The sequence below is a fragment of the Chelmon rostratus genome, chromosome 13 (genome assembly GCF_017976325.1).
Source record: "Chelmon rostratus isolate fCheRos1 chromosome 13, fCheRos1.pri, whole genome shotgun sequence".
NCBI classification, from domain to species: domain Eukaryota; kingdom Metazoa; phylum Chordata; class Actinopteri; order Chaetodontiformes; family Chaetodontidae; genus Chelmon; species Chelmon rostratus.
This window is the reverse complement of record NC_055670.1, coordinates 17,861,980-17,886,573: the sequence shown is the minus strand read 5'-3', so window position 1 is coordinate 17,886,573 and position 24,594 is coordinate 17,861,980. Positions and strand designations below refer to the sequence as shown.

Here is a 24,594-nt window from a genome sequence, read left to right as displayed (position 1 = left end):
TCAAACATTTACTGTTAACCTTATTCTTTGTGTATGATTTGTCTTCAATTTCAAGCTTTTCCTGTAGGTAAATTATTTCATAAATTCAGCATTGTCTGAATTTCACCATTAAGTGATGCCACATTGCAAAGAAACCTCCTGTGAAATGAACAGGAATTTAAATGTTAAAAAAAAAAAGTCACCTTGTGGCAGCTTCAATCCAAACACCGCTTGGCTGTGGTTTTTATCTCACTGCTAACAAGAGGGTTCAACAGCACAGCAGCTCGTCATTAACCTCATTCAACAACCCTGAAGCAGTGAGGACTTCAGCTGCAGACTCTCCACACCAGGCGCCATGCTTGGCGCACATTTGCATGTTCCCACCCACCACTCAGCTGCCGTGAAGAAGAAGAAGACAGAGATGGTGACCAGGTGGTTATTCTTCTTTAAGCATGTTTATTGAAAGTTGTGAAGTGCAGCTGTCAAGTGCAATTGTGGTAAGTATGTTACAATATCTCATCCGGTCTTTGCAGAAACATGCACAGAACATGAGCATACAACTGATACACAGAGTGAAAAAGAAAAAACATCTCCAGAGTTTTTTTTTTTTTTTCAATGTTGAATTTTAAGATATTGTTTATCCAGAAGTACGTCACTGTCAAAAAAAAAAAAAATAAATCAAAGGTGCAATACTCCAGAAAGAAAAAGAGTGAAAATGGTTTTACAGTAAGAGTTAATGTTGCAGTAAGGGAAATGGACAACATTGTTGGCTGTGCGTTGTCACTTAAATAACCTAAACTCCTGTCGATCCACAGTCTTGAAAATACAGCATTAAAAATAGATGACACAGACTGGGCAAGACCAGCATGTTCCTCGCTCACCCGCTTCAATCTGTGTGACCAAGATAGCATCTGTTGTTTTTCGCCTTCTCCTCACTATTTTACATGGTACTTACACTATACAGAAATATACATCATCTTCTGCCCATCAAACTTTTTACGAAAAGAGAAAATGCAGCTTAGCCCAATGTCTCAACCCTGTCAAATAAGGTTTAAATTACATGCCACTGCAGGGTTGAGAGAACAGCAATGATGAGCTTCGTCAAGGGCAAAATGAGGAGCTTGAAAGTGAAATACTGAAATAGAATATCATCATCTCCGTAAGAAACCACGTTTTGTTTGTCCCGCCAACCCGCTGTTGAAGTAACGTCATCAGCTCTGCCAAGTGTTGTTCAAAATACCCTCCCGCCCCCTCCCCCGACTCCCCCATTCCAGATGGGGACTTTGTCATGATAATAATTGCTCACATTCTTCATTTGTCACTCTGAGAAGGCTTTTTTTCTCTCTCTCTCTCTCGCTTTTTCTCAACTTGTAACTTTAGGATCTAGCCTTAAGAGAGAACTGCTTTTATTTACATCATTCAGCAAAAAAGGTAACAACCAATACAATCCTCCACCTCCTACTCCTCCATCGCCATCGTCAGTAAAATCGACATCACATAAAATCCAGACACAGGCACAGTGATTTTTTTTTAACTATAGTTTAGGATATTGTCGCCACTGATAAGCTGTTTTGTTTCTTCTTGGTAAGACATTCTAGTTGATATGTCCAAGGGTTATTTGGCAAATGTTCGATGATTCTGTCCTCCTCTGAAACCAACCCCCCCCATACATCGTCTCAGGATTGTCATCCCCCACTGTGCTTTAAAGCACTGCGCCACTCGTCCCACCAGCTGCATCCTTCTGAGAGATAAATATGTGCAAATTCTTGTCTTAACAGCGTAACCTCCTGCTGTAGAAGGCAAGGTTGAGCTCTGCTGATGTAGCAGAGCTCAAAAAAATGTCAGTCGGTCAGTCAGTCCGTGCAGACCGGGCTACGCCGAGGGGCCAGAGCTGTGCGATGTGGGCTGGACGAGGGTGGCGGTGCTTGGAGGTCCCGGCGTGGCGGCTGTTGGAGGGGCAGGCGGGGAGCCGGTCTGAACCTGGGCCTGGAACTGGGCCATCTGCTCCGGGCTGGCCAATGTCTTCAACAGGGTGTTTTCTTGCTCCAACTGGGAGTTTCGCTCGATCAGCTCCTTGATCTGCTCCTTTAGGACCTCCACCTCTTCACGCACAGCGTACATCAGGTGACTCTTCACCAGGTCCTGAGACAGACAGAGAAATGGGTTTATGACCGGTATATATCAGTAAACTCAAATACAGGTGATTACAGGATATCAGGCCCTAAGCCAGAAGTTTCTCAGCCTGATCTAACCTATGACCCAATTTTCATGTCTCAGCTTTTTCATGATGCCAAAAATTATGATGTGTGAGAGGTAAATCTTAAGGCACAGACACACAGAATCCAGGGAGGACGGATCTAAAAGCACCAGACCGCTGAAAGCTCTAACAGCATGGTGACGTAGTGAGAGCTGGGCGGAGCTTGGTTTGGCTCGCCTGTTTTCCAAAAAGATGGCAGCTAAACAGTTAACAAAGATATCAGATCTCCTGCTCGAGATAGAAAATCAAAATGATTAATCAGCTTGACACCCGTCAACTGATCCAGTGTGTCTGTACCTTGTTTACAAATTCAAAGAAATGTCCTGGGTGACTAACGGCACGCAGGTGACAATAAAGTACACATAAAATACTGTACGGTATACTTCAAATAGGTAAAATCTTATGTATCAAACATGTAAACTTTTAATAAACATTAAAAAATATATAGATAAAAAATGATTACAATGCATTTTGAGCTTATCCAATGTGGGTATAAGATATTTGACAAACAATGCTGGTCAGAGAATTTGTTACATTATGGGAGTGATGATCTTCACACTGTGTGGCACGACTTGGCCTTGTAATCTAATACCACATGAAGCAGTTCAATCCACTTAGATTAAAAGTTTGTTTGTGCGACTAATTAAAGAATAATGCTAATGAAGATATACACAAACTGTGTCAGTTAAGCAGCAACTAGTCATCATGTCATACAGCAGGAAAAAAGCAATTTATGAGAACACAGACAATTTTATGTATTATATAAAGACTGACAGAGTGCTGCCAGTATCTTCACTAATGGAATTTGTTCTGCCCAACAAAACGCAACAATAAATAATAAGTACAAAATAATTATTGACTAAAAATATTACAAACTAAACCTGTATGAGTGGAAACAGGTCATTAAAGTGGTGCCAAATCAAATCTAATCCGGTGATAATACAACAGAGGATGGGGAGAAAACGTGATCGTATATTCCCAGGGTTCCACGTCACTGACCCTGCCCACATTTAAGTGTGGACCAATCAATGGCCGAGATATTTATAACCAGGCGAGTGAGCCTTCCAGTTTGCCTAGCAACAGGGCTGACAGCAGCGACAACAACAGCGAGACAGAAACAGAAACAGAAAATAAAGCTCGGTTTCGTTTTCTGTGCAAAAAGCTCTAAATTCCGGGACGTCATGTTGTAAAATCACAACTGAGCTAACAGTTTAACTGCACTGGTTAGAAATAAAATATACTAACATGCTCGTGACGCTGTCTCGAGCTGCGTGGAGGTTGGCTTGAGGTAGTTCGTTATATTTCAGAGGACGCTCACGTCAGCATAATCATCATTTTGGCCGTATAATAACATACATTATGGAAAGAAATGACGAGCTCAGAACAACACAGGTTACATCCATGTCACTCCACGGCTTCCACTGTTGTTCTGCTGTCACAGATTTAGATGAAAACCTGCGACCTCGCACATTAATACGATAGAAAAACAACGCAGATGCACAAAAACAACGCACAATAATAAGTTACCTGTACTATTCCTTAGTATTCACATAAATCATGTTGTGCTTCATGGACTAAAATGGCGATTAGTTTCAAGATGATAAGAGTTGAAAACTCACCATTGCTTGTTCAATCTTGTTGTCAATGGCAACAACGCTGGCTCCTGACGAACTGCGAAAGAAAGAAAAGGGAGATTAATAAAACATTGTGAAGCCGCCTCTGCTGCAATACAAAAGAGGATCAATGCAAAGCCGCAGCTGACGGAGAACCAGCCTTTCTCCCGTTATAGAAATGTGGGTCGTTACAGGAAGCATCTGGAAATTTCTATAAAATCACCGGCCTGGTGTCATTGAGGAGCAACTCCTGACGCCTCCCCGCTTACAAAGCGTTAGCGGCAGTGTGGCCTCCGGGTGTAATGATGCTGTAGCATCCATCGACCGAGCCCCGAGCCTCCATCACACAGCGGTGACATGACGGGTGCAGGTGAAGGCAGCAGGGCCCTGAGCACAGTAAAGCACGGAGCTCTGACACTATTTACCTGTTGTCGAGCTTGACGTGCGAGCTCTCTGCGCTCAACAGCGACGACAGGAACGATATGGAGAAATTTCTCAGCTGGCAGACGCCTAGATCCATAGCCACGGTGTAGCACGGCGAATTCATGCTGGCCATGTTTTACAGTCCCTTCACGAACAATCCCGTATTCCGTGTCGACCTCCACGCGACCAGCTCCGCGAGACACATCCACGCGCGCTACTCTACGCTCTGTCCGTTGAGGCTCGTGCACCGACCGCAGCGGCACGAACACAATCCAAGGTCAGCTCATCCCGGCGATACACAAAAATCTGCAGCTCGGGACGAGACCGCATAATTTATCCAGCGACACGCCGAGAGGGCGGCCCCTGATTGGTCGACGCGGAGCGCGTTTGCATAATGCATTCAGGAACGCCCCTACCTGCCGCTCAGCTGACACGGTTTTGCATAAAATATTCTCGGGACGGAGAGGAGGTGGATGAAACCGGGGAAAACCGGATGGGAAAGGAAAAAGACAAGAGCTGGAGTACTGAAAAACAAGCAAGGGAAGGACAATAATTTGGACTGTTCAACTACAGTGACAAGACACATTAATCAGCTCCTGTTTAAATGGGAATGTGCCAACCGTGGGCAATATTAACACAGGAACTGAACCTATTTTAACCTCAGGGAGGTAATGTTTTTGTCTCCTTCAAAAGACAGCGTGTTTTTCACCCCGAGGAACACTTGCAGTACAGAAAATCCCTCTGCTAATGATTTGGTTTCACCAATCATACCAAAAGGAAATGTGGTCAATTATATTCTTACCCATAATGTTAGTGATTCTTGCAGTTTTGGAGTTTTTTGTCACAAAATAGTATTTATTGCTTGTAATTGTGTGTGGGGGGGTGGGGATATTAGAGTTATTAGAATGTGTAATATTGTGCACCACATCATTTATTATCTTGCCCTTTCTGCAAAATGAACGGCCTTCTGTGCTGTGGGAACAATAAAGTAGTATACAGAGGGACACTGTCCATGATTACTACTACTACTACAGTATGTAGGTGTCCAAAAAATGATGTCAACAATCAACACTGCCTACACAATAATTCATACATTAGAGTTTTCAACATATTTCTGAAATCAACATGATCTATATTATATAGACTAACAATAAAATAAAATAAAATGCTTCAGTTGGCCAAGAATCATATTTGCAGATATGTTGCCCCCATGTGGCCGAGTACAGCACTGCAGAACTCTGAGCCACATCATGAATACACCCTGGCAAAGTAAGCCTCAGATGCCTACATTTAATGTCAAATTATTAATTCTTTCTTCGAACAAAGGGCAAAAACTGGACATATCAATGCAAACCTTCTGCGCACAACAGATGAATAATCCGACGTGAATTTATGTTGGCCTATTAGACATTTGAAATGACTTCTTTCATGCACTTAAGATAGATGTGGTTTTAATTGATGCAAAACAGTAAGTAGACATTTTTGGCAGAATAAAACAATGGTACAGGCACTATCATACTCCACTGTAGCACCATCAGTCCACTTTAACAGCAATATTCTCAAGCAGTTTATCTTGGAGACACGCCTGGGCTGTCACTGACTTGATTAAAACATTTCTTATGTGATTTTAAACTCCCCCATAAATCTGTGGACCGTTGTTCACCAGCTATATGACGCATTTTCATGGGAGATTACACTTCTGTCAAATGTCTTTAAGACGATAGGAGACATGGGAGATCAGTGAGGTCAATCTGACACAAACAACATTACCACACATGCAAAACTGTCTTCACGACACTTAATAGAGGGGAGCATGCTGGTCACACAGACACACCTAAAACAACTCCTCTACACAGAAATTCCCACCTCAGACATCCTGTAAACAAGACACACACACACACCCTTCCTACACAGTCTGAAAGGCCACTCTCACACATTCCGTGCACACCCAAAACCCTCAAAACCATGTGCACACAATCTTGACATTCTTGCCTCTGATCACACTCTCACACATGCACACACACACACAAATAGAGCAAAAGAAATAAATATTGAGCATGAGGACAAAAGAAGGTCACTGGTATGTTAAGTTCTAGAGAAGATACTGCAAATCATAAAGGATCTATGATGAAGTCCATACTAGTACTGCAGATGTGTACAGATGTGTAGCTGTTGAATCAGGGGCCTGAATGGCAGGCAGCTACACGGGAGAATTAAAAAACTTCCTGTGCTGTATGTAATAGAGAGAGACGGGGAAGACAATATGTCACAAATATTGGAGACATATTCAAACCCTGAAAGGATCACATGCAGGTTAAGTACCTTTCCAAGTCCTTTAAAAGTCAGCAGTCGCCTGAAAAATGGGATCTTAGGCTAATCTGGGTATCACTGCACAGGCCTGTCTTATTAAGCACCTGTACCTTGAACAGAGGTTCAAACATGGCCTCTGAGTATTTGTACTGATGTCAGCTTCTGTTCACCTCTGATCCCTGTCAAACACTTAACCAAGAAGCCAAATTAGACGCTTTAAGCCAAACTGATCTCTTCCGGTCTCCTCTTTGACTGGAAGAGGGTTTAGCCAATTATCCAGACCCAAATAGCCAGTGCAACTGAAGCTCTTAAGGAATAAAACCCACGTCTAATGTGGTCACACTCTGAAACACACACACACAGAAGTACACAGACGATTGGTAGGAGCTATATTTGGCTCAACTGGCAGCTAGCCAAGAAAAAAACTAGATGACGTACTGGTCAAGGACAAGATTTTCATGCTTTTAACATCAAATCCAAATCCTAAGTTATCGTTTCCTGATGCTGTTTAAGGTTTGTTTACATTAGTAAGGTTTGTAAAAAAGGTTCATATTTTCTTTTTTTTATCCAAAAAATAGACAAAATGTTGACTCTTCATTTATAACTGTATTAACATGATTTAATTTCTATTTCAATACCCCCATGTCTAGTTTCCATCAGTGGAGTTGACCTATTATACTTCTCCTGCGATACTTAGTGGACATGCTAACATCATAAAAATACTGTTTTATAAGTCTAAGTACTCATGACCAAACATTACAGAGTTGTAGTAATAGCAGACTGCATTACAAGAAGGTCAACTGATGGCCTTCCTGCTTTGCTGTAAATCAACATTAGCCCACTGACCTACTGAAGCAACTTAAATAATGACCCAAAAATGTATGCAGACCAATGCTCAAGGTCCTTTAACAGAGGTCTGGTTGATGTTTGTCTGCAGCACCACTTAGTAGTGTTGGGAAATTTAAACACATATGAGGACACAACTTTTTCCAAACCAAATAAGCATTACAGCCGTACACAATTTATCATTTTCAAACATATACATCTGCCTTTTACTATGCATAAAACACAAAATGTTCTTTTTTTCTCTCAAAAAAGAAAAAAGGGCAATCTGTAGCAGAGAATATTATCAAGGGTTATTTTAAAAAATAATAACCCTAACCCTAACCCTAAGTAACCACTAACTATGGCCTAAAAAGCACCACAAAATTTCAGTGATGAGACCTACTACAGGCCTCAGTCACATTAGACTATACAGGTATACCTAACAAACAAGTAAGTTTGCAGCACCTCATGGAAAGTTACATATTTCACGTTATCTATGTAAATAATATAAAACATGTGAGTGCCATTAAGATCAGTCACAAAACAATAATAATAAAAAAGGCGCAAGGCTTAATTTATGAAGCAGTTATACTGTGGCATTCACTTGTTATACTGTTGCAGGGGAGTGGGTGACCAGCTGGGTCAACGGGATGACAACAGAGCTGTTACAAAACAGTAGAATATGTCAAGAAATTCAGTGACAACAAAAGAAACATGCTGTGGGCTTAATTACTCACAGTCCCCTAGAGATATTAGTGAGGAGCACAAATTCATACCACAAATTATTGTCCACATTCCTCTATAGTTTGCTATACATTAACACGCCCTCTGATATTTTACCAAATAAATTAAATTGAATTCAACTTACAGCGCGATGAGTACCCAGCAAGCCAATTTGTAGCATCTGCTTTAAGTATCCCTGTGTTAAAGCTGCCCCTGAAGCCATGAATGACTGAATGGAGGGGACAATATCACCGTGCAGCCCTTTGTGTTGCACTACTGTAGTGATTGGCCCAAGCAGCGCTACACTGTACTGACTCCCCAGGGATTCCCTGTCTTTATTTTACCTTTTGAGATGCTGCTCCAGCTCCCAGAACAAAAGCTTCATTGCCATCTCGTCATGGCCTTGCACTCGTACTCCCCGTGCTCTCATTGAGCCGTCCGTCAGCAGGATCATACACACTCCACAGTAACAGAGCAGAGCGTCACCAGCTTCTTTGTTTAGTGTTTTCTGACACCCCCTCGTTCCTTCTTAAATGTGGTGAACAGATCTGGCTCGCGCCCTACAGATGCATTAGCTGCATGGGGAATCACAGGCAGCATGCCAGGTTATGATGACTGTGTATGTGTGTGCTCCTCATTTTTCCTCTGCCGAAGTCATCCATTTGTGTTTGAATGGCTGACTAGTGAGTGAATTACTGAGTACAGACAGTAGCTGGGCGGATGGTGACGTGTGATCATGTGACACTGGGAGTTACATAAACCATCAACACAGATTAGCATGTGGCCCAGTGATTTCCCCACTCCTACAGCCCTCTGCCCTCTATAGCTTGAGACATGGAGATACAATAAAACTTTGAGCCTCACCTCTTAAGCATCACTAAATCTCTGCATAGCCTTCTACCATACGAAATACTAAGCATCATCAACATCAAACTGTGTCTCTTAGAGGCACATAAAAGAGACTGCAGGGATGTCGATGCACTGAACATGCAATGTCCAGTTGGGATTTGATGTATGACTGGACTCAACAGTACAGATTGTCCCAAAAATCAAGGTGACAAGAGATTACCAATAACGCTACATATTTTGCTTAGTTGTCAGAATCACTAAGAGGTCAAAGTCATCAAGGTTTTTGATCTTCACCTCGAAACTGCAAAGGAAGCCCGACACTTTTTAACTTGTTGATTTAGTTGGCAGTTTCAAAATGAAGCGTGATTTAGTTTTCTATGCCAGTTCCTATGCGTGATAGACAAGAGACCCTGTGCTTCAGGGTCTTATCTTGTCATTTCTCATTGAAAGGCTGCCTTAAGATGGCTTAGTGCCTCCACGGACAGAAAACACAACATTGCACTCACAGAGCCTCCACCGGCTTAGAGACGGCCGGCCAAGAAACAACAGGTAAAGGATAAGCACAATGCAGGGGATTTCACTTGTCCTAACAGACTCGACGTGCTGGAGTTAATCAATAGCACATGACTTCTGGGTAGGTCATACAGTCCTACAGCAGCCTGCTTACAGCACTTCAGTTTAGCTAATCAACTGAATGACATGTTCCAAACAGCCCGAATCAAACTCTGAACTAAAAACACTGGAAAATAAAAGTTCTCAAACATTTCAAAGGCTCAGTATTCCCGTTCTATTGGCCCAACATACACACAGCAACAGAATACAGTGTCAGTGGATGGACTATGGCCAATGATGCAATGCCATGTGGCGTGAACTACAGTCTTTTACAAGTAGCTTATGTTACAAACATTTAAGCATTTTCATCATAACATTAGTTTGTTTCATGCCAAATACAAAGTTTTGCAGCACACAATTTTTTGGGACAGCATGAGGCTAACTGTGCAGCAGGCTAATGTCACCATAAGTACCTCAACAAGCAGTTATCATCTCAACACTACCCATCGTTCACTTTCTGATTAATGATTCCCAGTGGATGCTTTTAATATGCATATATCATCAACAAACAATGAAATCACACTTAAGAAAGGTTTTTGTTTTCTAGCACTGCTTTCCACAGCTAATGCTACTTCTATCCAGTATTTTATTTTTTAATGATGATGAGAGGTAGTGCTATCAGCATGTCGGTTTTGTTTCTGGTGTTAGGGCTGGCGATATGATTGTATATACTGTGCAGGGCTACAGATGTGTCCACTGCTAGAGATTTGGCAATATCGTTCTCCCCGCAGGAAATATCCCGTAGTGTCTCTGCTATATGTTCAATTTGGGGCAGGCTATGTAGTAAATCAGGCATGGACTCACATGATCTCACGAATGCTGCTCCCTTGCAAGGTAACATGATTTGGGCAGCAGGAGTCACCATGTTCTCGTTCTCATGTGATGTGATAACAACAGTTGGTGGGGGTAATGCACCTCTCAGGAGGCATCCCAACCAAATTAAGATGAGGTGAGACTTGTTATAAAAAGGAGCGTGACTTCTGTCTTGTGGGAATGCTTTGGATTTTACAAAATCCCACACAGAATGGTCATTTTAAACCATTTCTCATTTGAATTAATGAACAATTAACTGTATTGTGATATATAGCACTACAGAGATATAAAATGACATATACTATATTGGGCACATGGCCCACCCCCATCTCGTGTAATTCCTGTTTGACTCACAGGAAGAGAAACTGCACTCACATGTGCTGTGCTTCGGGGGAAATGCAATCTCTAAAAGTTAATAAAAGGGGCCTGGCATGCCCCAGCGATGAAAAAAGAGGCCTATTGAATTGTTGAATTGTAAAGGCTTTTGGCTGAGCTGTAGTTTGATAGTGGAAAGCACACACAGACTTTACCAGTAAGCCCTGGCAGTGGTTTTCCATAGTCACACCCTCACTATGGAGAATGACAGAGAGCTACTGAGTGAGTCAGGCAGAGAGGCAGGGAGGAATGATGAGTGGCCATTTTGACCTCCATACGTAAGAGAGACAGGTGCTATTGGAGCATTTGGGCTGACAGCAGCAAGTCCTTAGTCCTCGCCCTATGCTAAACTCTCTCTCACACATAGGGAGAGAGGTGGAGGGAGAGAAGTAGGGAGAGTGAGTCAACCAGAGACACAAGAGCTGGAATGGCCTAGATCCACCGCCTCAGCATTAGTACTGTCTCAAAAAGTCATGGACAGAGGGAGAGCAGAGAGCAGATGCAAACACAAAATGTTCTAATTATGGTTTGACTGACGTGGATTTGTTCTTGCTGCATTTAACATGATTCTCAAACCTCATGTTGCAAGTGATCTTTCCATTACATTTAGCAAATCATCCAGTCAGATTTATACATCTAGGGAATGTCAGTGTTATCATGCACAACTGCAAAACCTGGTTGTGCATTTTCAAAATATACAACTTAAACAGGAAGGTGTGGGACACATGATGGAAGGAAGCGTAACCCCTGGCACCACTGATCATTCTGCACACAAATACACAGGGAAACTATGCAAATCAGATGGTGTAAATGGGCTTAACATGGACAAAGAAACACAAGTGTGGTCATCAAGCATCTGCACTGCTTATTGAGACCCTTCAGCACCCACTGGCAGGAAAAGTGACCAGAATAAGTCTGAACCCTGCCTCTCCCTTTCTCTCTCACACACGCACAGACTCACACACAGAAGACCCAAGTTACATAAGATTGTATGAGCAGCAGCTTTGAGTAATGTGGAGTGAAACCTGGCATTAAAAGGATTAGCAGCCAAAGAACACACAGCGCTCTGGGTCCAGACAACAGAGGACAGGAATGATGCTCACCGCAGCAATACCGATGAAGAGAGAAGGCACATTATGGGGCTGCAGGGAGAATGTAGTGATACATATCTCCTATTGGAAACGTTAATACAGAATCAATAATAGGATGTACCTGTGTTTTTAAACAGTCAACACATCAACACAGTGTAATTCAGACCTGTCTTCATGCAACATCATGTGCAATGTGGAAAAAATCTGCTGTAATTACATCTGATTGTACTTTAAAGTATAAGTCTAGTATTCAACAATAAAATGCACAATGACATGCTCCTCACTGTAATGACTATGATAACATCTACTTCGTAATCGAACTAGTTTGTGGCTGAAATTAAAAATCAGCGAACTCAGAATGTATATTCCCAACAGGCTACTGATATATAACACTTAACAGCTTGGTTTATATATTCAAAAGTGTATGCAATGGATTTTCAAAGTGTTGGATTTGGAAGTGTTGCTATGCACTGAGGTGCTATTGTGATAGCAATAACAAAATCAAAACGAGATACTGCATGCATGTTGTACCTCAGGCTTTTCAGAAAAAAACTTTACTGAGTCAGCTGGGCTTTATTTCCAGCTTTGGCCACTTTGAAGTTTGAAGTACATCACAGAAAATCTCCTTGCTTTAAAGGTCTTATATTTGTCAGTTTACCTTCCTCTTCCACTTGAATGGAACTTCTTCTTCTTTCTAGTGTGTATTATTATCTTTTAGAGGCTGATGGAGGAATAAAGATTACTCACACTGATGTCTGGGTGATAAAGTTTAACACATGCACACACACACCTGCTACACAGCCTCCACCATGTGTAGCTAACAGAATATAAGTTTGCTGGTGGGAGGCTGCTTTTCTCGTAATACACCACAGAACCACAAGACCATGTGAGTCAACCCTCTCTCATGCCCCAGTCTACATCCCAAGAAACCTTCCTCAGCCAAATCAGCACAAGCAGTGGGCGGACGCACTGGTGATGTATACGGTTGTGTTTGATTAACAGCATCAGCAGGAGTGTTTCTATTTGTGAGTTGATGAGGTAAATACATTAACCAATGGTCTCCCTTCATTAGTCCAACTAAATACAACACACCATATCAGTCATCTAATTACATGGTGTCTATTTGAGATCAATCCATTTAAGCATGTGCACCCTTTCCCACCTCTGAGGTGTTACCATGCTCACTTTTCACTTAAACAATTCTTCCATTATTTTCTGGTTTGCTAACAGAGAAAAACTGTAAAGCAGGTCTGATGCGTACGTCGCACATGCTATGAAAAAATCGGTCAGTGCGATGAATGAAATAACTGCAGGAACACCTGTGAGATGCAGCTTTGTAATGCGTGTGTATGTGAGAGAGTGTGAAACATATTAGTTTGGATGTAGGCAGAGCCGCTTGTTTGTGTGACATGAGGGTTTGCGCACTGCTAGGTAGTCTTATTCTGTCTATGCACTTGAAAATCATGTCCCTGGCTACGTCCATACACCCAACACCAACTCCCACAATTCCTAGGGAACAGCTGCCAAATAATAATAACTAAAAATAATTAATAACATTTGTAGTGAAATATTCATATTTTGCTCATTTCCATTTTAAGTCACGAATTATGTACAACAATAGACTACATATCCAGAGTAGCAGCTGGGTTGTGCAGAGTGTAACATTTACACATTCTGCTAAACTAATCTTACGCTTATGTACAAGTGACACTACATGACTTAGGACTGCATGTTGATAGAAGTGAGACGAACAATACACATTCAGCAATAATCTCATAAATGTATAAAAAGATGATGGTTGATGGATATAATTTTCAGTACCCTTCTGCTGTTAGCACTGCAACTACAAGTGAAACATAACTTTAATTAAAATGTCCATCTTTTTCTTCACCTGACATAGTTATCTTAACCTCAGGATTATTCGGACGTCACTTAACTTTGTCAGCTTAAAATAAGGGTAACTTATTGTGATAAGAAACAAATCAAACACTACCGAATAAAGGGCAAAATGAGAGCGAAAATGTATCAACGTAGTGCTGAGTGGAAGAGGGATTTCTGAACAACAACTCTTGTTCTGTTGCTGGTGCAGGAGACTCGAGGAAAGTTGTTTGTCGTTTTTTAATTAGGAGACGCCTGCTCACAGATCCTAGTTGTGGCCAGTGACTTGAATCTGTTGAAGGACAAACAAACCTTTTGGATTCTAGATTTTAGTTGTTATACCTTGTTCCCATATTTGTTTGTGAAAATCACTAATGAGAGAAAAATATTGATATTGTATGTATGATACTGTGAATTTACTGAGATTTGTACTGCTCATTTGAAGCATTGCAAGAGGGGTTCTGTCCCTACAATTCACTATTATGGGAAAATTAAATATTTGTCTATAAACATTTCTTGTTCATTCAGTATACAACATTAATGGTCTTTGCCAGTAAAATGCCTGTTTAGATGATCAACTGTACTACTTGTCATTTTTAGAGATGGTACTCAACTTTTAACCTCTGTGGCACCACTGCTAAGTGCAAAAGAAGTTAACGTGCAGCCCTGTAAAGGGTTGGAAAGTATAGCTTCCATTACTATTCAGCTGCTGTAGAAAAGGCTGGATGTAAATAGAAAGTAAATTAATAATGAAGTCATTAATATGTGAAACAAACTGGTAAGGATATTCAGGTATACTGCTATATCTCATCTGATTTGTTCTGCTCCATCCTAATCTGGCCTGGGTCCCTGGAGGGTCTGGGTGTGGCAGGATTGATCTGTCATTGACCAGCCAGGAAATTGATGGAGAATGGTACAGCCCATCTTAGTTTGACAAAGCATTATTTTGGTAACCAGGCCAACAGAATCCATGTTTACTGTTTTAATGCTAACAAACACGCAATCATTCCAAAATGTGTGTTTTCACATAATATTTCAAAGATAAAAAGAATCAAGTGATTACTGGAAAAGAATCATGATCCTGTTCTTTTTTGACTTTTAAATCAGCTGTTGAAACGGGTCAGGAAGAGTTCATCAGATCAATAACTTTGAAGAATGAGGCTTTGAGCCCTGACCCATTTCCCTGCCTTCTTATTTGTGTGTGCGTGTGCAGGCAAGATTACAAGTGAAGAGAAGAGGACAGAGCAGTGAGTGGATTTACTAATGATGACTCCACCGTCAGGGTCTAAATCTCTGACGTCAGCGGAGCTATCATAAGCACAGCTTAGCTACAAACAAACACACTGTTGTTTCCTGAACAGCTTTACAGTGAGACAGGCCAATACCTACAGTCTCACCTTCATCATGCCACTCTCACTGTCTGAGATGATCCGTCGCTGCTCTTATATTCAGGGTACTTGAATTTTCTGTCTATGTGCCATTGCATGTAAATACAGAGTCCAGAATAAGGTCATACTAGGAAGCCCCTTAATAAGGAAATTTCAAAGTGATGGTTCAGGCTCAATTCCAGCTCACCACTCCCAACATTTGTTTAGGAATCTGGTATGGGACCTGGTTTGTTACTGATGATCATCAGAGAATATATAATGGTAAAGGATGTAGTTCACATATATACCCTTACAACCAGCTGGTAGACTCTCTAACATGTGTCTGAATTTACATCTGGATAGTCTGGTTACTGTGTTCTGAGCTGACCCAAAATGGCAAATGAATGAGTTGGAGAAGACTTTTAAAAATGGTGACAGAAAAAAAAGACTTTGCATAAATATTTACCAAACAGTAAAATAAAGGAAAAGCTTGCTGAAATGTGGCAAGAACTACCAAAGTCCATCAACACATTTCATCACTGCTGCTACTGTATACAGAGAGAGAAACAGCAGGCCACACCACCATCTTCTGGAGACAAATGTAATTATTAGTGAATTTCTCCATTGTGAGATCAATAAAGTTTTATCTTATCTTATCTCTTATCTTATCAAATTTTGTTTATGGTGCTTTCTGTAACTTCCCTCAAGGAAAAGGAGTGACTGCTTGGAGATTTATGTTCTCTGCAACAGTGGACTTAAACTTGATATAACGTGGATGTTAGTATTAAATTGAGACCTCCTTAAATAAGATGCAACCTCATGCACTTCCTTTACTCAAATCTGAATTAGCAATTAATCAGGCTAAATTCTTTACATTGCAGACATTATGTAAAGTCAACTGGTTCAGCATGTGCAGGTGAAAGTCCATGCTGCCCTCTTATAAGCTGAATTCACACTTGATGAGTTAAACTTGGATCATAGTGAGCCAAAACAAAAAGAATAACAAAAGCCTTACCTGTTACAGAGAAGGCCACAGGGAAAACATGAAAGAAAGAAAAACAGAAAAACAGATTAATAACAGTATACCAAGGTGGTCAGGAAGTGAAGACAAGTTTGTTTCTTTGCACTGTGAAAAAAAAAAAACCTTAAGGATTCATTAAAATTCATCCTGACATAGCATTACGTATACAATAAAATTTATTTAAAGAGGTTAAAAAGGTCTTTAGACACTGCAGTAGCCACATTAAATCAGCCCCACTACTAGAGACACATCCTATGTGCACTTTACCATTTCTTTAATTGTTTGTAACATTTGTGGAAAAAATGCTTTTACAGTTGAAACAGACCTAAGCAGCTTTCTACAAAATGTCTATTATATTCAAACAATGACATACACATAATACACATAAAACAAAACTACAGAGTCAATCGCAGACCACCACTGTTAGGTGACACGCTCCACTTCATCTATATTCAAAATTCGGAGGGCAAGCACTTTCATGGCCTCATCTGACTTCTGTGAAAATCGATACATTCGCACAGTGCTGTATTGTTGGGCCACAAATGCACATCCCACTGGATTTAAGAATATGTGTTGTGACTTGAGACATGTAGGCTGGTATATACTGCCATCTAGTGGCAAACACTGGAGCCACTAGAGTCAATGCATGCCTGCTACAGACTAAACTTTCACAAAAGACCTGAACAGACCTCCTGCTGCAGGGTTAAATTCCTGCTAATCGCTCAATTTCTGCCCAAAACCCACCAATTAAACCCAAACTTCATACCCGGTGTCTTTGTTGTGCCTTGCTGATCAGAGAAATATCTGACATGTCACAAAAATTCAGACTCAACAAGCCAGCTGAGTCACTCATGGCTGTTCTCTGAACACAAAGCCTCATTAGGCCTGCAGGCTTTCATCTGTGTCTGGTATTACACAAAAAGAGTCAGTTTGAGAAGTATAAAATCCCTCTGGCCAGGACATATATATTCAAAACAGCATTCATTCCCATGCCATTAAGAAACAAGCTATAAAGGAATTAGTACTCAAACATATATTTGCAGTTAACAGACAAACTGTAGAAAATACTTTCTGTTGGTTGCTGGGCTGACAGAGGGAAATGGCATTGAAAATTTGAAGATATAACCCAATCCTAGTGGGTACAGTATGCATGTAATGCATAGGTCCGAACCCGAACTCTATTGCATGTATCAACATCAGATCGTAAGTAACCTCATTATCTGTCTTCAAATATGTGTATGGCTTATTCTCAAGGAACAATTACTTAAAAAGTTATTTCGGGGAATGACAATTCACCACTTATTGTCCCATCAGCACCTTGGTAAGGGTCTTGGGTCATAGTTACGTTCCACTTTAACGTCCCGATCAGCAACCGGATATAGTAAAACACCCAAATAGTTTAAATGATCTGGACCTGTGAGTTAAGCCACCCACTGGCCAACTGTCCCCCCGTGCAGTTTGCTTTGAGATTTGTTTTGTGAAACCTTCCTGTTTTTTCTCTTATTAATGTGATAATTTGCATGAATGGATTGAAACACTGCTTATGACTTCCTTTCATCCTAAAATCTTTACCACAGTGGTTTCATAACAACTGCCATTGCCATTCTGGCAATGAAATGGTGACTTTACCAGCTCTTGTGACTGCTTTGTGACCGCAGTAAGTCTCACATGACTGATGTTAAAGCACATTAAAGCACAGGCAAATGAATGCATAAACCTTTTCAAGCCGATTCACTTCCAATGGCAGCACCGCAATTAAAATGTCATTTTAATGAATACAGTGATGGAGTGCCTATAATCATGCAAGCCTACAAAATTGAAATAGATTTTCACTGGTTTGTAAAAGAATTAAAAAAAAAAAACAATGGCAACATTAATTATGCACAAAATATATAAAAAACACTACAAATATTATGGTAGAATTGGGAAAATACACCAATAGGATTCAAAGTTAATTAGCTAAGAGACTCAGCAATTTTCTTACTGTTTTAACAATCTTATGATAATTTGCTTGGCTGGCTCACTCTGTACGCATTGTGCTGCCAATGGACCACTACTGTTTGGCCAGAAAATGGTCTTCCAGCATATGTAAACACAGGGTTTGATTTTGTTTCCAGTGTATTAATTTCTGGCTCTGCTGCTTCACTTCCCCACCCGTCCCAGCTTCAAGAGTAGCAGGCCTGAAAGGGAGTATTCACAGCAGTGGTTAAGCACTCTCCCACAGTCATTTGACCAGTCAATGTTAAGACACCCAGGGCTTGACAAATATGGTGCTTTCAATCCTAAAAACACCATTCAGCCCATCACATGATCCACATACATACATACACAGACCTGGGGTATGTGTGTAGCTCACAGCTTGCCAACCAGCAGGGGGTGGTACAGCACTGTTTACAGAGCTGAAAATGATTTGCAGGCAGAGTATAGTGGCAGTGAGTGTGCAAATAGAGACCAAAGGGAATGTATTACGGGTATTATGCTAAAAGCATGTTATGAATAACTTAACTGTCTGGCTTATTTAATTTCTGGTCACTCCAAAGAGAAGTGGGTGAGCTGGACACCAAACAAAACTGAACATACACAGTTTGCTGCAAAATAGTATTGAATTCAAAAGCTAAGCATTTACTGCAAGTAACTGCACATTCAACTGCAACTTGTAAAGGAATAAAGAGTAGTACATGTGAAATACTACAAAAATCTATTATTTGCTTTTTTGGTGGGGGCAAGTCTATTTGGGTGGGCAACCTAAATAAATTAAATATATGGGAAACAATGACAGAACACGGACATTAAAGTACCGGACACACACGTGATGAAGAGTGTCTCGGTGCTTTATTCATGCTAATGGGGGAAGCAGCTGGCTAGACTATTGAGGGGGGAAAAGATAAAAAACAAAAAAAGTTCACCCCCTCCCTCTAGCAGCCTTCCTCATTCAGCCACAGAGCATAGAGAAGAGGATTAGCTCACACAAAGCAAGAATGAATATCAAACCCTATGGGAAAAGACACTGGCTGGATCGAGCTCTCACGTCATCACAGCTGAGCAGAAAGTCTGATCAGACTCCACCAACCTGAGCAAACCAGAGACATAGACAGTGACACTTTATGATGATCGTCCATTCAAAGACTGGTCCTAATATTTGAGCAGGGAATCTCAATTGTAAAGAGCGTTTCTGAGAAGAGCCATTTCCTCCTGATTACAGTCTTTCTGCCAAGCTTAGCTAACCCCAAGTTTAGCACAGGCATGGAATTCATATTGATCTTCTCATCTCACTCTCTAAAACAATTAAAATGTCTTCTTTAAAAGCAGTGCATCTCCAAAATGCCAAAATATACATATACATATATATCTTGTAAAGAACATTTGGTGCTGGTATTCATCTTTCTGGACTTCTTTTCACTGCAGTTACAAGACAAAGGTTCAATAAGGGCCTTGACAAAGACTTTTTACTGCCTTTTTGACATGAGTCGTGTTGATTCTAGCTGAAACATTGGTTGATGAATCTGCATCTATTCTGATTATCAATTACTTGTTTAAATAATCTTTTAATCTTTTAAACAAAAACTACAAAGATTGAGTCCTTATGGTCTTTCAAAGGTGCTGGTTTTCTTAGCTTTCTACAGCAGTACATGGAATAGCTTCAGATTTTGACACCATGACGGTTTGACCGAACAATTAATCCAGTACATTATCATCAGACTAATCAATAATCAAAAAAATGCTTTTTGTAGTCCTAGCTGATTCCTCGTCCTTTCTTATGTAGTCACAACATCTATAGCTTGATAATAATCAAGTGTTAAATCCAGTGAATAATGTTTAACTCATGCACAGGGATCTGTAGACAAATTGTCATTGCTGCACACAGGACACTCTCCTCATGACAGGTACAATAAAGCTGTTTTAAAGTCATTCAGGGTCACATGTGCAAAATGGATCTGGGAACAGCACACGTATTCCTGTTTGACGTGCAATTATAAAAAGGAGGATTGATTATTTTGTGGTTAGTTTGTATAGTTTTGTGCTCAGCCTGAAAAAAAAGCAATTTAGCAAGGGTATTCAGCACTTCAGCACTGAGAGGCACTGGTATGAATTAGAGGTATTATGGTATTATCTTTTCATCAATTACTTTTCATATATCCTAGAACAACCTTGGCATATTTTATTCCCGTCAGGCTGAAAAGACAAATATATATAATGAACCAAATTGCGAGAGAAATGGAACAAACAGTGTGAAAGATGTGGAGGAGAAAAAAAGCTGATGGCAAAGTCATCCACTGCATCCTCTCGATATTTATGTGTGTGTCGGTGTGTGTGTGTGTGTGCCTGTGTGATTCCTGGAGCTGACTGGACAGTGTTCTGGCCACAGGAATGCCGGCCATGATTCAGCACATTGCCTGCATGTTTAGGGGAATGACAGTGGCAGCCCACTAAAGCCTAAAAATAAAAAAATGCGTGGCTGAACATGAAACCTCCATCAGCAACACTTCATAGTGTCATACATTACACATACGTTACACAAATATCATTCCACACGTGCTGTAGATGACAGGAGGCCTAAGTTACCACAAAATAATGAATCATCCTTTATCATTATCTATCCTTTTGCTCAATAAGATGGCCTCTCCAAGAAATTATGAGAACTCTGAACTGTTTCTTTCGTACCTTTATAGTAGACAGTACAGTAGCCCCAGCATATACTCCATGCCAACCCCTTACACCTGATGACTGTTCAAATCTCATGTTGACATGGAAATATTTATTTGTCAAGGGTCTTGGGTCATTCCTGTTTCAATCTAGATTACCAGGGTTAAGAAAGAAATATGTCCACACAACCACTTTTATTAAAAAGAAAACAGCACTATTTTCTTCTGGAGGTCTCTCTTCTGATGAGCACAATTTATATTGTTGCCACATAAAATAAGCGAGTGGGCACCAGGAAAATACTGTGTATACAGGATGCTGAAAATGCCAATAGAAAGCACCTCACTCAATGTCTAGCCACTGTAATTAAAAGCAACAAAATGCTTTCAATAGATACCAAACACAATATTGGCTTACCGCTACTAGCATGAGGCCAAAACTTGACAACAAAATGTTAGCAATGAACACTGGACCAAACCATCTACCAGAGAAATTTCAGCAACTATGTTCTCCTTAACAAATTAGTGAGTGAATCAGCGTGACGATCTATCGCAAAAACACTGTCTTATTCAACCTAGAAACAAAGAGAGAGGCAAACACTGGAACTGAACCCAAAAGAACAGCCCAATTTGAGGGTGATGAAATGAATGAGTCAACTGGTCATACGCAAGACTCATAACACCAAAGCAGCCATTAAAATTAATCATATCCTGTTGACCAAAGAGATCCTATAGTGTTTAGAGTCTAATTATTTTGATGCGCTACAGACTCTCTCTTAAGTGGAAAGACAATAAATAAACAAATAATGAGTAACAGCTGAGGTAGCCATCTAACTGATTCTCCCTGTATTGTACAGATACAGAAATGAAAACAGCAGGAGCGGTTTTCAATAAGGCTGGACTGTCATGGCCTCTTTCTGTGAGTGTGTATGAGACTTAGCCTACTTTCAGGACCACATTTCAGACTAAAGACCAGTTAATTAAGCCGGCTTGTCCAATTGGAGACAAAACCTATGTCCTCAATAGGGAAAAAGCTGAGTTTGGGGTCAGCGGTTTAGGGTTATGTCAAGGCTAGGGCTAAGGAAGTAGTGGTTAGGGTCAGGGTAAATCTCCAGGAAATAAATCTAAGTATATGTAATGTCCCCAAAAGTGTCCTAAGTCGAAGTGTGTGTGTGTGTGTGTGTGTGTGTGTGTGTGTGTGTGTGTGTGTGTGTGTGTGTGTTCAGGGGTGGGAGGCCACTTTTCTCATAGATGAAAGGCAGGCTAAAAACACAATCCATTATCATCCATTACAAGCCATTAGTTTTCCCACCGCTCTCTTAAGTGAAACAATCCTGTTTATTGATGGAAAAATAAACCATCAGAAAGAAGGGGGCAGAGACAAGTGAAATCAATGACGCAACTGCACAAAATACACAAAAAGCAAGGACCAAAGACAAGGAGCAATCTATAGAGAGATACGCCTGCACATGTGTGCAGTTAACCTCTACTTCATTAGCTTACAGTAAACTGCTCACAATCTCCTTGTTCAGTTTCATTCAGCCATTCATGCTTTTACAGCTTAGCTTGGAATAGTAAATATTCAGTAGTGTGTAGTGAGACCTCCCTCCCTCTCCTCGCTCGTACACAGTATGTTGCTGCTCTGCTGTGTTCTGGTGTTCTCTGGCTTGGTCTGTGTGGTAGGAATGGGGGAGGTGTCAGCAGCATAACAAATAACAAATGCTGTTTACTTTTAGTGATGTGGAACTGTGGACAAACCAGAGCTCTATATAAAAAGGCAACAGCTCAACACTGCTACAATAATGGTGCATTTGCAACAAAAAGTAACCTTGCGATTGAGTGCGAGTGTTTGTCATGACATCAGTAAACGATTCAACCACACCTGTCCGTTCTTTGCACATGTGTGCATACTGAGTCAGTGGCTCATTTCCACCTCAATTTTGCGAGGTCTGATGACATGGCTTTATAAAAGGATTGCTCTAATCAGAGGAATAATTTGGATTCAGCAGCCTTGAATAAATGCCATTTTTTGAGATTGGCCTGTACAAACATTATTATATTAAACAGTAAAAACTGAGAGTACTGTTAAGCAAAATAGCTGTACAACATTGCAATGTACTATTATTCTGACTGAATCATCAAGGGCGGTTTTTAATAATCAGTACATGGAATACTTCATTCACATATTCATATCAATTGAAATATTATCAAAATCACAATATGGTCAAGTGGAGGAATTTCTAAATCACAGAAGCTGCAAGGTCACAATATATCATTAGAAATGAAGCACAGTGGTTACAGTGATGCCATGGCCTCCTCATACCCTCCAGACATAAGGGAACATACTTGTTCGGTACCGAAATCAGCAAAAATCACATCATGATCTTTTTTTTTTTTTTTTTTCTCAGTGAAAATATCATGTAAAAATTACCATATCCACTAAAATCGTGACTCTGTCTAAATAATACTCTGTCAGAAATGGCAATATGACGTTTGATTAAGTGATTAAGTAAAACACACATTCACAAGAGAAACTGGACCAAAGGAAGTCAGGAGCAACTGTATCAGCTCACATCAAAGATATGTGAAATAGTACTATATATACTATATTATTGGAATACATTGTAAGTGACTTGTAGGACAATGCTGACATTTTTTACAGCCATCTTTCAGGCCATCCTACAGGGGCGTAGTGTTTGATACTAAAATATATACAATAATTAGTGTACGATTGCAATAGTATTACACCCCATAAAATCCCACATTTTGCAACATATTACAAGAAACCCAAAGATTATGATATGCCATGATACCTAGATGTGATCAAAAGGGCTGTACCGAATAGTTTGAAGGTTGACATTTGAATTCTAAAAATCAATATTTGGGGGTGTATGGTGGGGCTTTGAAGAGTGTTGTGTGGGGACGATCAAGCAGAGCAGAGGGAGAGATGCCGGCAAACAGCCGCTGAGAGCTGGAGAGCTCTGGAGGAGACAGCCAGGGCCTCTGCTCTGATACACAACTGTTTACCAGTGGGTAAATGTTTGGGATTAAAAAGTGGACTCATACGGGCATCCAAGTAGCTCACCTGGTAGAGTGTGCAGCCCACGCAACATAGCTGCGTCCTTACCACAGCTTCCCAGGCTCAATTCCAACCTGCTGCCCTTTGATGATAACAAAGTAACTTTTCATCATCTCTTGTGACTGGGCCACCATGAAACCGAGACAGACAAGGCTCCGACAGTTAGTCCACATTCTTTTGTGACTAAGACATATTCTTACAACTACATTTACACTAGTTATTGTCTGCTAGGGAAAAAAAAGAGACCCTTTTTTTATTTGCAATTTAGGAGCTGATGGCAAATTCTCCAGTGTAATGTTAATGTGTGAACTCTGCAGCAGCAACACACAACAGCCCAGTTACGTCGCCATGACAGGGACGACGACAATGGGGAATTAGCTACACTGAAAACACATTCATCTGGGGACATGTGAATAATCTATATCAGCACACCAGGCTGGTATCAATTAATCAGCTGATCTCAGTCTTCAGCTGATAACTAAGTGATCCCTTGATGTTGATTGGTTGGCCTGGTGTGCTCCTCCTTGGTTGGAACAAAAACCTGCAGCCACATGGCCCTTTATGGAATGAGCTTGACATGCCTGATCTATATCAATCAAACAAACCTTAATTTTTAATACAACTTTTTTTTCGAAGCAGACACCGTGGGTCCAGACTTTCAAATAAAAATAAATAGATTTAATTAGCATTGTTTGATATTTCCACTTTCTTACTAAATTAATGTCATTCATTGAGAGTC

At 40.6% G+C, this 24,594-nt stretch overlaps 1 protein-coding gene across 2 annotated transcripts in view; it reads right to left on the bottom strand.

The window, feature by feature from the left end:
• Positions 1-421: 421 nt before the first annotated feature.
• Positions 422-24,594, bottom strand: part of LOC121616148 (TSC22 domain family protein 1-like) — a 32,713-nt gene continuing 8,540 nt past the window's right edge. Inside the window, exons 1-3 of one of the 2 annotated variants that reach the window (XM_041950813.1) lie at positions 4,275-4,814; positions 3,856-3,907; positions 422-2,121 (exon numbers count right to left, since the gene is read on the bottom strand). In XM_041950813.1, coding sequence (XP_041806747.1) covers positions 1,852-2,121; positions 3,856-3,907; positions 4,275-4,405 — 453 coding nt within the window. In that variant the 5' untranslated portion in view covers positions 4,406-4,814 and the 3' untranslated portion in view covers positions 422-1,851. Of the gene's footprint in view, positions 2,122-3,855; positions 3,908-4,274; positions 4,815-24,594 lie in introns of those variants that run through there. The other variant, XM_041950812.1, reaches the window with a different exon arrangement.